At 31.0% G+C, this 16,241-nt stretch overlaps 1 protein-coding gene across 1 annotated transcript; it reads left to right on the forward strand.

Annotated features, from left to right (window-relative positions):
• Nucleotides 1-6,355: 6,355 nt before the first annotated feature.
• On the forward strand, nucleotides 6,356-12,364 carry LOC142642060 (uncharacterized). The gene is made up of 6 exons (XM_075816413.1): nucleotides 6,356-6,850; nucleotides 7,537-7,772; nucleotides 7,852-8,110; nucleotides 11,261-11,440; nucleotides 11,553-11,708; nucleotides 11,917-12,364. The coding sequence occupies exons 1-6, from the start codon at nucleotides 6,821-6,823 to the stop codon at nucleotides 12,088-12,090; spliced, it is 1,035 nt and encodes a 344-aa protein (XP_075672528.1). The 5' UTR covers nucleotides 6,356-6,820; the 3' UTR covers nucleotides 12,091-12,364.
• Nucleotides 12,365-16,241: the final 3,877 nt, after the last annotated feature.

Below are 16,241 nucleotides of genomic sequence, written 5' to 3' on the forward strand. Positions count from 1 at the left end.
CTAGGCCTACTCCAGTTTATGGGTTGGGCCAGGGGGGAAAAATGAACAGCTACATGTTTTAAGGGTTGGGCCAAGGCATAGCATTCCCTCGTTCTCACTCGCCAGGACATTTATTACTTCCAACCTTGAAATTTTGCAATGGAGTTCAACTGTTCAAGCACTAGTGAAGTCATACACTCGCACGAGTCGCACGTGGGTATCATCCCCTCTTCGAAAATAACAAGCTTAAAGAGGTCAGCAATGAATGTGTCGATGAATATGCAATGTTGGGCCTTGATACCATGAATGGGGTTGCATTTCAACCCAACCCAGCATCAAAGCTCGGCTCTTTGTCACCAGAATAAATTTAAGTCGAGTCTTTATATTTTTGAAGAATATATGCAGGAATTTGCATGTAAATTAAAATATTAAAACACTTGGTATCAAATTATAAGGCAATTTGGATGACAGTTCAATTAAAATTTGATTTAGATTCTTGATTGAGCTTCCACTTTAATATATTATATACGAATAGTTCTACTTTTTCACCCTCTTTATGATTGAGTTAATTGGTTTATATATATATATATAATAATTTTGTTGCGTTTTCTGTCAATTTGAATAGACAACTTAGCATTGCAATTTAGTAAAAAATATAGAGAGATAAAGCCTAACATTTGAAAATTTTGGGTTTCATTGATAATTGCCTTAAATAGAGGTAGTATTTTGTTATTTACCTTAATTTTAATAAACCACTACTTCATAGGCAAGAATTTAATTTATATATTATATATTAAAGTGGAAGCTCAATCAAGATTTAAAACATATTCAAGTTGTACTTCAATTTTGTAGTAAGTGTCTTAATTGCTCTAATTTGATGCCAAGTGAATTTAACTTTTAAATGCACTTCAATTTTGTACCAAACGCCATTCGAATATCACTATAATTTTGTATCAAGTGCTTTTATATGTGAATGCATGCACCTAAATCATGATTTTAAAAGCTAGAACGATCAAAGAACTGAAAAAGGAACCGATTATTGACTTGGTTTTTGCTAGTTTTCGTATTATTACCAGACCGATTTAGGGCCTGGTTCTTGATTGAACCAGTTGAGCTAGTGGGTAAGATTCGATCTGATTTCTAAAACAGTGATTTAAACATATAAATTTAAAAAAGATTAAATTAAATTTTTGCTGTACTTCTACTTCTATGGAAATGCAATACTATAAGCTATAAATATATATTGTCTTTTACTTATTAGTTAGAAACGTGTTTATATTGTGTAGTTATTCTTAATTGTAGTCATGCACAAACATGATATTATTAGCTAGTGTAATGTATAAGTTTATGTGCCCGTATAGAAGTGGCATTGAAAATGGCCCAAGAATAAATCTGGCAATGGATCCGAATTTGAAAAGTCGGGTGGTACAAGAGATGCAAGGTAAGGATTGCTTACTTTGAGTCATATATATATGAGTCATGACTTATTGATTAAGACAACGTGGGTGGGTGGATGTTTTTGAAATTAAAGGAAAGAGTAATAAGGACCATGCATGTGTTTTACTTTTACATGTTCATGACTACCACGTGTGATAAATTGGTCGTTAATTAAGGCTCTGATGGAGATGCTAGCTATAGTTTCTTTCAATATTTATGAGAAGTACTCCTGAGGTACCATGGTCGTGTTTGGTATAATGTTCTTATCAAATTTGAGCATTTGGGGTCGCATTATTGCGTTGGTTGGAAAAGAAGGCATGCATGGTAATCTTGATTTTTGTGAAGTACAGGGCAGTGATGTTTTCAAACTTGTCATAACCTTACAAGTAATGGTGCGAAAATTCTTAGGTATTCTCGATATATGAATAAATGGTGCAATTTTTTCTCACATTTATTGTAAATCTTATCATATATTTAATACGTGGACTCCACTATAAACGTGAAAAGAGATAGTCTCATTCTCCGTATTTTACGAATACCTAAGTATTACTCATAACAATGCATATCTTTCTTGTGCTACTTATTACTTCTTATCCAAAAAACAAAATTGTAAACTAGGACTGCATTGATCACTTTGTAATCACCATTGAACAGGTACTTTAGTGTTTTTTTTAATACTTATTTTCTGTCATACTTTTCTTACTCTACTTTATGTTTCACCAATAAAAAACTTGATACATGTTCATCTAATTAATTAAATACTACCATTAATTAATAATAGCAGTATTAATAAGTTTTTTTTGAGATGGTAGTATTAATAAGTTATTAATGGTAGCATTTAATTAATTAGGTGAACATGTGGCAAGTTTTTTTTGGTGGAGTATAGATTCTATAGAATAGAGAAAGAAAAGTGGGACATAAAATTTGGACGAGTCATGTACTTTAGTGTTTTTTTTTTTATAACTTTTTTGGAGTTCAAATCTGACGTCTCACTTTTTTCTGTTCCACTTTATGCTTTACCAACAAAAACTGTCACATATTTACCTAATTAATTAAATACGACAATTAATTAATAATGGCAGTACTAATAAGTCATTAATAATAGTATTTATTCACCTAATTAATTAAATATTATAATTAATTAATAATGGTAGTACTAATAAGTCATTAATGATAGTATTTAATTAATTAGGTGAATATGTATCAAGTTATTGATGGAGCATAGTGTGGAGCAGGAAAATAATTACAAAAAATTTGTTTTGTGCTCACTAATGCTACCACCTTGCTTTGTTTTCTCCGGTTGCATCGTACGCAACATACTGAAACATGTGAATTATTATCAGAATTTCTTCAACATCTTCGTCTCTCGATCGATGTGATTTGTCAACAAGTTCTGTACGATGTAATTGATGATTAATCTGAAGTTGGACTGCAATGGAATTTAAACCAGCAATGACATATGAAACGCAATCATAGAAATGAAGAGCAGTTTCTAATAAATTGTCTAAAACAAGTGGATTTGATTTCATTAATTTGAAAAGTAGTTTGAGATGAAAAAATTCGTAGTTTTAAATCTCTCTTTCTTTCTTTTTTTTTTGGTGGAGAATCTAGTCTTAATTTGTCTCTTAACATCCAACAACTAGCTTCTTCTCACAAAAATACAAATAAAAACACAACCATTACTAGCTGAGATTTTTTAGTCTTTTAATCAAATTATGTTACATTTCAAATATTGTGACATATTAATAATTTTTTTTTTGAAATGTGAAATGTAAATGTGACATAATGTGAAAATCTATATTTATAATAAATTAATAATAAGTGAAGCTGAGAGAAAAGAAAATACAATTAAATTCTAAATTGAAGTCTAATTTTGTGCTACGTGTCTTATCTAATTTTAAATTTATATGTCAAGTAAATTATTAGGTGCAAAAATCAAAGAGTCTAAATTTAATTAGATTATAAATTGAATTTTAATTGAAATTCAATTTTATGCTATGTGCCCCATCTAATTTTTTTAATTTTTGTGGTTAGTGAATTATTAGGTGCAAAAACCAAAGAGTCTAGATTCAATTAGATTCTAAATCATGTCTAATTTTGCGCCATGTGTCTCATCTAATTTTTTAATTTTTGTTTCAAGTGAATTATTAAGTGGAAAAATTAAAGAGTCTAAATTGAATTTCAATTTTGCTCCATGTGCCCCATCTAATTTTTTAATTTTTATGGCAAGTGAATTATTGGGTGCAAAAACTGAAGAGTTTAGATTCAATTAAATTTCAAATCATATATATATATATAAATATAATTGTGATTGTTTTTAAATGTAACTGTGTATATGCACATAGTTACACTCTAGTTTTAATAATAAAATAAAATATTTTTATATATCCTATGAAATTCTATAACAAACTAATGCAATTGGAACAATTTTAATTTAATAATTACAGTATTTGGAACCATTGTTTAGAGTTCAGATGAGTAGAGAAAATGCATTCTTTTGCACTTGATCCACAAAAACTATTATCAAAATTTGGTATATACAACGTTTAATTTTATTCAGGAAAATTTTATTTATGGGAGAAATACCCACCAATTGACATACATCGTAAAATATATGTATATAGTATGTACCATAACGTATGTTAGATTTACCTACATTTTAAATATATAAACAATCTCACTTATCACATAAAAATAAAAATATTTTGAAAATATGTATTGTACAATTAATTTGTAAATGTTGTGCATTTGTATAAATCAAATTAATTTAGAATTAGGATATATTGAACAAATTAACGAACAAAGCATTGGATGTTGGAAAATATGATCAATGATGGAGAAAAGGAATGAGTTGAAAACTTGAAAGTTTATTTTTTTAGAGAGTTTCAACCTATGAGGGAAATTGAACCCCAAATTTTTTATTCAACCATCAGAAACTTTACCTGTTAAGTTAACTGGAAATTTGGGTAGTAAGAGTTTACCATGAATTAAAATTTGCCCCAAAAAATGGCTTAGGAGCTTACTCATAACATGTGCAAAATGGGTAGTAAGAATTTCATTTTAATTTGTAATATTCTATGTGTATCTAATTTTTTTTTAATTTCATTTCTGCCTTTTATGGGTTGTTTAAATATTTTTTAATATCTTAAACGGAGTGAAAACACTTACATATTATATAACTTTCACCACTTTAACAATTTGTAAAATATTTTATAAAAAGTTTATAATTTTAACATTTTCCTAAATTATTTATCCTATATGTTACTAAATATACTTTCAATTCAGCCATTCTTGGAGATGACTCAAGCTTTGTTGTATACTCACTTATTAGAGATCAAGCTCCCTCACTGGCTTCTTTTGTACACCTTTTTTTTTTTTTGAACAGTTCTTTTGGGCACCTGTTAAGTTTTTGTAGATTGGTTTTTTTCATATAAGCCATGAAGACAATTTTGCAGTTCATAATCTTGCTAGGCATGCAATACATGCTACAAACTCGCTTGTGTTAATGAAAAATGTTTCACCTCATTTTTAGTTTTATGCTCTAATTCAAGTCGACTTGGCAGCTGTTTCATAATAAAATTTACAATAAAAAAAAAGAGAGTAATAATTGCAACTAGTATTCCCAAAACGACAAAAGGATTTACGGTAAGGTCGAAAAGTTGGGCCTTGGCCTAGGCCCCAGAACCAAGCGAAATATCCGGATATACCATTCAAAATTTTAAATAAAGTAATGAGCCCCAAAAGCAAGTTGTGCTTTTTATTATTATTTAATTTTATTATTATTTGAAAATAAAAACACTCTTGGGTATTCTCATCAAATATGTCAAAAAATATAGCATTTAAATCTCAAAACACTATTTTATCTATTTTAATACTCTACTTTATAATACACTCAACATCAAAAATTTTAATTTTTTTATCACTTCATTAAAATATTATTTATAATTCATTTTTTTATCCAATAAAAGAGAGAGAAGCACGACACAAGAGAGAGTGAGAGTGAGAAAAAAAAAAAAAAACTAGCAACTTGCTACCATGGAGTGTCATCTTTGATGACAAAGATGACACCCCGCGATAGCAAAGATGTAAAAATTTTAAAAATAATATGCTTGATGTGGAAGATATTTTAATAGAACGAGAGCTAAAATTAAGATTTAGTATTTTTCATATTTTTGATGCGAATGCTTTTAAGTAAACAAAGAAACTTTAGGATACATAATTGGGCTTGACTATTTATATATATATTTATGCCCATATCAAGGATGCAATTCCGCTATCCCCCTTCTTTTTCTACCCAAAAAAATCACAATCTTTTATTTTATTTTAATATAATATTATATTCTGGACGAAATCATCGCTTTCTCGCTCCCTCCCTCCTTCCAAAAAAAAAAAAAAAAATTATACACAGCATTCAAAAATTGACTTTTAACGAATCAAATAATGGATAATTGTTTGTGAAGCAAAGATAAGAAAAAGTAAAAAGCACAAGTCCAGCAGACAACAACAGTCATAACACATTAACGTTTAATTTGTTAAGTTTGTTAACTAATCAAATTTTTTCTTAACAACCCTTTTATTGACCCCCCGAAAAAAAACAAAAGAAGATGCCCTTTTATTGATCTCCCTTAATTGAAGCTTTCAATAGGAACCCATTTTATCTTTAAAAATTAGATTGTTATTCAGTTTTTTAAAACTGAATCAATCGCTGAGATCTGATATTACTTTTTTTACCTGGTAATAACAAACTTATCAGTATTGCCTATAATTTTAACAATAAATCTTAACAAAAAGAAAAAAACTTTTTCAAAATAATTTGTCAACGCCCATGCCGATTTTTGTGGGGGTGGGGTGGGTAGTCATGCAGTCCAGTCAGGGCTAAACCAATTCAGAACGGCATCGTTGTGAATATATGATCAAAATCCAATTCATTCATTCAGTCATTCATTAGTTTCCAAATTCCACCGCATGTGGTTTTGAGTTTGAGTGGTAGCCGTACACCAAATACAACTTTATAGTTGCGCAAAATCTGTTTGTGAAAATCCCTGAACTAAAAAAAACCAAAAATTTAGGAAACAAAAACACAAACAGACACAAAACACAAAACACAAAACACAAAGCAAAACAAAACCACAAAGTTAAAGAAAACAGAACAGAGCTGGTGAGCGTGTGCAACGGTCGAAGCATCTAATCATTTTGTTCTTCACGAGAAAAAGCTCATACCCATCAAAACGGCCTTTTCTTCCTCTTTCTCTCTCTTCTTCCTTTTTCTTTTTTTATGGCTTAGAATTATGAGAGATAAAAAAAGCTAAAAGAAAAACAAGAAAATAAAAGGGAAAGAAAGAAACTAAAGAAAGAAGTGCCCCAAATGCCTTTTCTTCCGCTTCCTTTTTGATCTTCAAAAACAATGGCTGACGATCTCTGTTCCTTCACCAAGGTCTGTGAAATTTCTTTCTTCTTTTTAACATTCTTTTTGTCTCTTTCTCTCTCTCTCTCTCTCTCTCTTTCTCTCTCTCTTTATATATATATATATATATTTTTTTTTTTTGTGGCAAATTGCAAGTGGGTTTGGTTTTTAGTTAACTTGTGATTAGAGGATTCTTGGTATAAGATTCTTTTTTTTTTCCTGATAATTTTTTTAATGAATTTTCTGATCCATGTGTTGAATAGTGCATTTTTATTTTGCTTTCTTTCCTATGTTTTTGGGTTTTTTTTTCCCCAATATGTTGCAGCTGAAGCAAACCCAGATTTCCTTTTTGAAAGTATATTCAGATTGATATTAAAAAAAAAAAAAAGTGGAAATGGGGTCATATTATTGTATAAATTTTTGTCTGCTTTAACGAATTGTGCTTTTAGTATGGCATTAATTTTCTTCTTTGTACGGACTCAATGGGTCTTCTTCTAGCTCAATCATGTTGAATTATCAATCCTAGGCATTATTCATTTAGACCCATATCATGTATTCTTGTTATGAACCTATTTTGAACATCTGGGTAGCTCAATCAGGTGGGGTTATGAATTTCAGGCTTTTTTTGGAGCCAATTTAGTAGATTCTCATAATATTGTGTGTGCGCGTGTGTGTGAGTATGTGCTTTTTAACATTAATTAGTTCATACATTACAGGATGTATTTATCACAAAGGCACCAAAAAAATCTCCATTGGTGTTGAGGATGATTGTCTTGGTCTTTGCAATGGTATGTGGTGTGTATATATGCTCAATTTGTGTAAAGCAAATTAGCACACACAGCAAGGCTGGATTTCTGAATATCCCAGTGATCCAAAAGGTGTGTCCAGAACCTAATATTGAACCATGGGAGATTCCTTATGTGCACTACCCTAAACCTAAAACTTATAGCAGGTAATTATTTATTTCTTTAAATTGAATTAAGGTTTTAATTGCAATTCACTGATAGAATTTTTTGTGTGTGCATATTTAGGGCTGAATGTGCATGTAATCCTGTGAGATATTTCGCCATTTTGTCAATGCAGAGATCCGGAAGTGGATGGTTTGAGACATTGTTAAACAATCATACAAATGTAAGCTCTAATGGGGAGATTTTCTCTGTTAAAGTTAGGAGGAGTAATATTTCAACAATCGTTGAGACTTTAGATAAAATCTATAATCTAGATTGGCTCAGTAGCGCTTCAAAGAACGAATGCACAGCTGCGGTTGGCTTAAAGTGGATGCTTAATCAGGTGAGTGTCATCTCATGAATACTTATTTATGTATATTTTCTGCAATTTAGAAGTGCACTAATGTTTTGGGTGATAGCCATAGCATGCATACATCTCTTCCTAGCAGACGCATTATTAGATGCTAATTTTCTTCTCCCTCATGATGTAGGAAGTTATTGGCTTAGCTTAACTTTTAGCTCATTAGCACAACAATATAGGTCCATCCCCAGGGGGGAGTTAAGTGTTGTTCAGGGGGATCAAATGAACCCCCTGACTTGAAAATAAAAATATTATATATAAAAAAATATTTTTTTTATTAGCTTATTTTACTTTAAAAAATATTTTTGAACACCTTGCTTAAATTTTGCACACCCTAATCACAGATAAGTTCAACCCAAAACTAAACAATAACACAGGTCAATCCAGTCCAAAACTAAAACAATACAAATCAGCTCATTCTAAAACCAAACAACACAAATCATATAGATTTCTCACTCATGATTCTCATCTCATCTCAGTTAATTATCTGACTATCTTGGTATCTTCAGCTCTAAGAATAAAGAGTGAATGCTTGTGAGTTGCGAGTGTCTATTTTATTATAAATTTATATTATATGTGTTAATGTATTTAATACTGATTATGAACATTTTTTTAATAAATTTTTTTGTGTGAATTGTGATGTGTGCGAATATGTGCATATATAGTACAAGCATGATATAACTTTATGTAATTTAATTTTTAGGAAATACAGATTGTATGTAATGATTCAAAATATGAAAACTCGTAGAAAGAAATTGTAAAACTTTATGCATTTGTGTGTTTTTTTTATTGGTAGCTTGATATGGTCAAGTTTTATTTTAATTAAATTTTGTTTCAACTTATATATCTTAATGAACGCTCTAGATAAAATTCCTAGAGCCGCCACTGTTCATCCCCTATTGTGCTTTAATATATTGTAACAGCTATGAAGGTTTCTGTATGCATTGTAATGTCATTAGTCATTTAGAGAAGATAGTTTTATTGTAAATTTTCACAATTGGTTTGCACTAAAGTTAATTGTGGTCATGGAAAGTGATATGATCTCCACCTAAGTTATAAAAGAAAGAGAATAATTTTTTCACGCAAATGTAACACTTGGTGCTTTGAGGGTAAAGAGCTTAGCATGGTTAAGCTGAAATATGTATTCCTGAAGTCCTTGTATGAGTGGACTTTGTTGCAAATTTTGGTTGAGGGGTTCCTTTATTATTTGGCCTCCTTTAATGTTTCCTAGATTTTATTTCTCTTTTCTTGCCTATTTTTTTTTTCTTCCTTGTCCTAGTGTGTCCGCTGTATACAGCTAGTGTATTGGGTAACATTTTTTTTTTATAATAAACTAGTTACCTACAGAGAGAGAGAGAGAGAGAGAGAGAGAGACAATAAGTTCATTCATTAAAAAAAAATTTAAAAAAATTGTCTTCAAATTTCATAAGGGTGACTAGCAACTCAAATCTCTAAAGTCCAAGTAAAACCCACTTTAACCTATGAACGTCCTGTTCCTTCAAACCTTGAGTCATTGTTCCTTAAACAAAATTTTTTTCACTAGCTGCCTGCTCCTTTGCTTAGTTGATCTTTCTGCAGGAAGAGGATCGCCCTACCTCTTCATAATATCTCTGTCCTTAAGATGCATTTTCACCTGTGTGTGAGGTCTTGACCAGTTGAGCTGCCTTCTATAGTTATCCCATTAATCATATGTTGAAAACTCTGTAAGGATATTCTTGAAGAGGATTGGCCTGCCTTGACTGTTATTTAAAAAAGAGACCCTTCTGATGTGTTAAATTAACTGATTTTCATGTTATCTTGATAGAAATATTCTTCTTCTGGCCATTCAACCCCCCCCCCCCAACACACACACCTTGATCCCTAAGTGCATTTCAGCTGTGATGCAAGATTTTGAGCTGGAGTTTCTCCTTTTTTTTGAGTCATTGTGTGGAATATTCTAATTTTGAGCTGTTAGATTTTGAGCTGAATACTTTAGAAGCATGCTCTTGAAGAGGGTCCACTTGTAACAAGAAATATTCTAATATTTCTTGTTAGAATATTTTGTATTCTGGCTATAAATAGTTTCCCCCCCCTCTTTGAGGTTCTTTTTGGAGCAATCAAATCATTGCTCAATGATTGAAATATAGTTCATTTTTGGAAAAGATGGAGCCTAAATGAAGCGGGACAAGTGGTGTTGCTTCTGAATAGTGTAGTAAAGAAGGAAAATAGAGCTAATGTTTTAATATATCTTTGCCTGGCTGGGTTTCAGTCTTGTGGGTTTAGAGCTCATGAGGTCCACTTTTACTAAGGAACACTACAGTAGATTCAAACAACTGGAGCATCTGCAATAAAGGATTAAGGATTTAAATTGGTCAATAATGATGCAGACTTAGATTCTTCTAATCTTATTGTGTTACTATTCTGCGAAGAAACAATTGTCAGCAATGAATAGAGCTAGAAGTGGGATTGCAAGTGCTTTAATGTATTATTTCTCTTGATGAAGCTTTTTTTTTTTTTAGTCAGAATTCAGAAGTGGATCTTTCAGGCATATAGTGACTAGCTAACAGAGTAAAAGCTGAAATATCCTTAACACAAGAGAAAGGGGATTGGGAGGATAGGACAGCACTACCCATTATTCCTTATCCAACATGTGGAATTAAAGCACCTGTTATAACTTGGAAGTTAGACTCAATTTGGTTAACATAGTAACTTACTAGCATTCTACTATCCTTTGTCCCAGAAGGTAATTCTTTTTTTCCAATAATGTAATAAATTTGGTTGTGTAAGGCATTTGCTATAGTATAATTTTTAAAAATATATATATATAAAAAAGCTCAATTTTGTGCCTACATTCAAGATCTTAGTTATACCCCAATAAAGTAGCTTCTCACTGGTGTTAGTGAAAGAGAATCTAAGAAATCAGTTAGTCTCAGTATTTTTTCAGAACTATTGCTTCGGAGTAAGGTTCCAATGTAATTGTTTTTCTTTTGAAATGTATGTATGTGTGTTTTTGTGTGCTGTCCTGGCTGAGTTTCATTCTGCTGACTAACATTTGGCCTGGGTAGGCATCTCTTAGCATAAGTTCACAAGACTGTGCAATGTTATTCTATTCTGTTTAGTGTAGAGTTAATGTATATTACTATATTGTTTCAGGGTCTCATGCAGCATCATACAGAAATAGTAGAGTACTTCAACACTCGGGGGGTTTCAGTTATATTTCTCTTCCGAAGAAATCTTCTGCGTAGGATGATTTCAGTTCTGGCAAATTTGTATGATCGAGATGCTAAGCTATTAAATGGGACCCACAAGTCTCATGTGCATTCCCCTCATGAGGTCTCTCTCTCTCAAGGCTTTCAACATCAATTTTTTCCTTTTACTAAAAATAGAAGTTTAATTGTATGTCCGTATGTAAAATCTTCTACTTATAAGAGAGAAATGGTTTCAGGCAGACATACTTGCAAAGTACAAGCCCACAATCAATGCAACATTGCTGATACCCAATCTGAAGCAAGTAGAAGAGACTACTGCTAAAGCTTTGGAGTACTTCAATAGCACTCGGCACATCATCCTATACTATGAAGATGTAGTAAAAAATCGCACTGTAAGTCCAACTGATTGAACACAGAGCTGCTTTTCCTGTACTGTTTCTGACTGAGTATGCATTATGAAAATCTATGTATGACTCTAAAATCAGGTTTAACGTTTGAACTCAACACCCCCATCCCCCCCTCTCTTCCCCCACCAAAAAAGAAAAAGAAAAAAAGAGTAGAAGAAACCCTCTAAAGTTTGATATTTTTACATGTTTGCAGAAGTTAATAGACGTTCAAGATTTCTTGAAGGTTCCACATAGGGAATTAAAGAGCCGGCAGGTGAAGATACACAAAGGTTCTCTATCTCAACAGGTTGAGAATTGGGATGATCTTGAAAAGGTGATCAAGGGAACTCATTATGAAAGTTTCCTCCAAGCGGATTATCGGAAGTAAAGCAAGAATTATGTATATAACATGCTCCATTCTCTCTTTCTTCACTCACTCACTGACTTCTCTCTCTCTTTTCTTTTTTCTTTAGATTTTTGCCACAGGAGCCAACAGGAAATTGTCCTGTTGAAATTTTGGCTGTGGCACTTGTGTTGTGCCTTTGGCTTCTTTGATTTTTACCCTTCCTGCTAATATTCTATTGATTCTTTTCTATCCTCCCTTTTTGGATGAAATTTGTTGTATTTCAGCTGATCAAGAAAGAAAAATGCAGTTTCACTGAGTAACTTGTCTCCATATACACTTCTATAATGTGTGTGTGTGTGTGTGTTTCGTTTAAGAAGTTATTGAAGAAAGCTAATGTAATTTGGTTGCAGCTCATAATTGTTTTTTTCTCCCTTGCTGACAGCAAGTCCTATATGTTATCTGCTGGAGTTTATTAAAAAAAATAAAAAATCACATGGACCATCTTTGATGGAAAAGCAATATAGTGTCATTTCATAAGATCTACCAAGCCAAAGGTTTGCTGCAATATTTGGTTATAAACTGATTACACATCAGAAGGTAGTTACGTACATGAAAGGTTGTCTATGACATAAGTTAATTACATGATTTTTTAAACAAATTTGGACGTATTAAGGTTTGTAAATAATGCCATCCAACCAATACTTAGAGAGAGGAAATTAAAGATTCAGAATCCGCGTAATGAAGTTTTCAAAGGTCCAGAAGAGAGGGGACATTGACTAGTAAAACACGACAATTGGGGGGTCCATTTCCAAATGGGCATAAGTTGACTGGACCATGTTCATGAATCAGGACCTCTTTCTTCTTCTTTTCCTATGAAGATGGAATGATAACAATCACACGCTTCCAGTTCAGGAAAGAACAAATGTGCGTGGCAGCCCCACTCAATCTTAACTCTCATGAACAATATTTGTTTTAAGATTCATTTTTATTTTATATCTAATTATGTATATATTATCATCCTTTCTATATTCAACATATCTCTATCTTAAATAAAAAAAATGTCAGATAACATCATATTATATGTTTTTTTAATAAATAAAATAATATTTCAACTTATAGCATATACTCTATGATTTGAACCCTTGACATGGGCTAATATATTCACGAACATTGTCCTTAATTTTTTTTTTTTTTTTAAATACTAGCATATAATTATATATAGTTACTGATTTTAGCAACTTCGTTCAATAAAATTACACTTTGGACCCTTGAATAATATATTTGATTATTTTAAGAGTAATGCTTAACTACAAACTATTTTATAATGTTTTTACAAACTATTGAGATAACAAATTCTTATGGGTTTGCATCTAAGCCCAATACTTACATCACTTTTTCACTTACTAATAACCACTCATCGAATCAACAATTTATAAAATAAAATTAAAATTGTAACTCTAGCATTTTTCTCCTTTCAAAACGCCATAAAAAAATTTATAGACTTCAAATTTCAAACAAAATATATAAGCATAATAACAAAAATTTTAAAAAAAAACCAATTTTTTCCAAAACAAACAACTCAACCCTTTAAAAATTTAAACAAAGTAATTTTGTCCTATCAACAATAGACACACAATACAAAAAAACAAAAACAAAAAACAAAAAACAAAAACAAAAGACTAATTAAGGGTAATTTTGTCCATATCACTTTCCCTCTCTCTCATGAATCCAATCCCATCTCTCATCTCTATATGAATTTCTCTTGTATCTCTGACTCTAAGAGTAAAAATTGAGTGTTTGTGAGTTGTGGGTGTCTCTCTTTCTTATAAATTTATATTATGTGTGTGGGTGTGTGTTTGGTATTGATTGTGTACATTATTATCATTATTATTATTATTTTTTTGGTTATAATATTATTTGTGTGAATTGTGATGTGTGTGTATAGTATCAATATAATATAGTTTTATATAACTTAACAATTAGGAAATACATAAGGTTATTACATGCATGAGTATTATTATTGTGATGTAATAACTTATCGTTATAAAGATAGTCATTCAAGAAAAATAAAATAGTAAAGTTAGTGATGTTCAAAGATTTGATTGGTTAAGTAGTGTTTATTTATGTATAAATGAGCATGGTTGCCTGAGTCAATATTTAAGTTTTGTCATTTAGTTTAAAATATTTTTATATAAATAATAACAAATAGATAATGACAATCGCATTAAAAAAAAAAATTATACAAACTTAATAAAATACAATAGTTACATCTACCCACATTGAAAATAAATAATGACAACTGATAATAAACTACTATATCATTTAATAATTTCAAAATATAAAAACTCATAAAATTAAAGAAAATAGTAAAACTTCGTTAATTTGCATTTTTTTTTTTCAATATTAAGATTCAATTTTTTTAATATTAAATTTAATGGCCTGTTTGGATGTTTAAAAAAAGAGGGAGAGTAGAGTAGAGGGAGGGAGAGTAATTTAAATCCCTTGTTTGGAAGTTTTTTAAGGAGGGAGGGGGAGGGATTTGGAGGGGTTTGGGGGGGGTTTCAACTACCTTTAACCCCTCATTTTTAATTCCCCCAAATTGGAGAGATTTGGAGGGAGAGTAGAGTAGATAAATTATTGACCAAATGAATTCTCCAATTTACCCTTTTTAAATTAACAAAATTACAAACCAATTAATCATAGACCAATGTTGCAATTTATTTTCAAATATGGGTAAATTTGTCTATTTAATCATTTCCTCTCCTTTCCATCCCAATTTTAAAAACATCCAAATAAGGGGAAGGGCTAATTACTCCCTCCCCCCTTACTAATTTTAAAAACATCCAAACAAGATGGAGGGTAATCATTTCACTCTACTCTCCTCCCCACTACTCTCCTCTCATCTACTCTCCTCCCTCTCTAAACTTCCAAACAGGCCATAAGTGATATTTCCAACGAATAGTCCATGATTCTGACTCACCTTCTTAATCCATAGAACTCATGTCGGTCTAAGAGAGAAGCTAAATGAGAGCTGTGAGCAACACCTTCGACAATGATCGGTTTGTATTTTTGGTCTCTTTGTCAACGAGGTATACCATATCATATACGAGTAATCGCCTAGGAATAGTCACTACAACTAACCCACGTGAAAATTGAGTATCGATTACATAATCTCGAGCTTTAATTGAAAATTAAAAGACAATTGGGACATGTTCTCAACTGGGTCAAATGAGCTAGCTGGTAGGCGGTGTCTGCTGTGCCTGTGGCCTGCCCTTTCGTGGGTTTGTAAGGAGACCCAATCAAATGACACCTATTCATATCTACTTTCACTGTACAATAGTCAATTTTGAGTCTAAACCCAAACTTGATGGTTGCAAATCGAGTTTTGTTGCATGATCAATTTAAAATTCTTAAAGTCCTCAGACAAAGTATAGTGGAAGTTATAACTGGATGTTCAGAAAACATTTATAAATTTTTTATTACACTTTGAGAAAAACATTATAACTTAATAAGTGCCTTTAATTTACTATTTTTTTTAATTGTGTCTTTATTTATTTTTTTTATTCATCTTGGAAAAGTGATATTTCTATAAATTTTTTATTTATTTAAAAAAGTTAAAAAAGTTTTTTTTTTTTGAGGAATAGAAAGATATTTCTATACTTTATAAAAGAAAAAAAAAGAATATTGAATTTAGAATATTCAAAAAAATTCAAAAGAAAAATTAGCGAACTGAAAAAAAAAAAAAAGCAATTATAATTTAGAACCTCCTCCCTCTTGTCGGCACACGATAACTTTTGCTTAATTAAGCACAAACAAAAAGAAAACGATGGCTTTGGATTCTGATAGATGGCTTACTCACTTTTTTAATATTTTGGTCAAACCGTAATCAATATGTGATCATGTTTGAGGAAGTTTGGATTTTGGACAATTGGAACTTCTACCAAAAGAAGAATAATAAGTCACTAAATATGTCCACTCTCATGATTCCGATGCAAGCCGGAAGATCTCTCTAATTTAAATTCAGATGCCTTGAATTGATCCTTTTGATCCTTAAGTTTTGATTTGAGCTCTGACTACACTTCAGTTTGGTTTTCTAAAATACTTAAATAAGACTCTTATTTATGATCTATATAAATTCAAAGACAATAAACATTTAATTGACTTCATAATATTTTGTTGTATAAGCTTTTGAA

Source organism: Castanea sativa, chromosome 7 (assembly GCF_040712315.1).
Source record: "Castanea sativa cultivar Marrone di Chiusa Pesio chromosome 7, ASM4071231v1".
Lineage (NCBI taxonomy): Eukaryota > Viridiplantae > Streptophyta > Magnoliopsida > Fagales > Fagaceae > Castanea > Castanea sativa.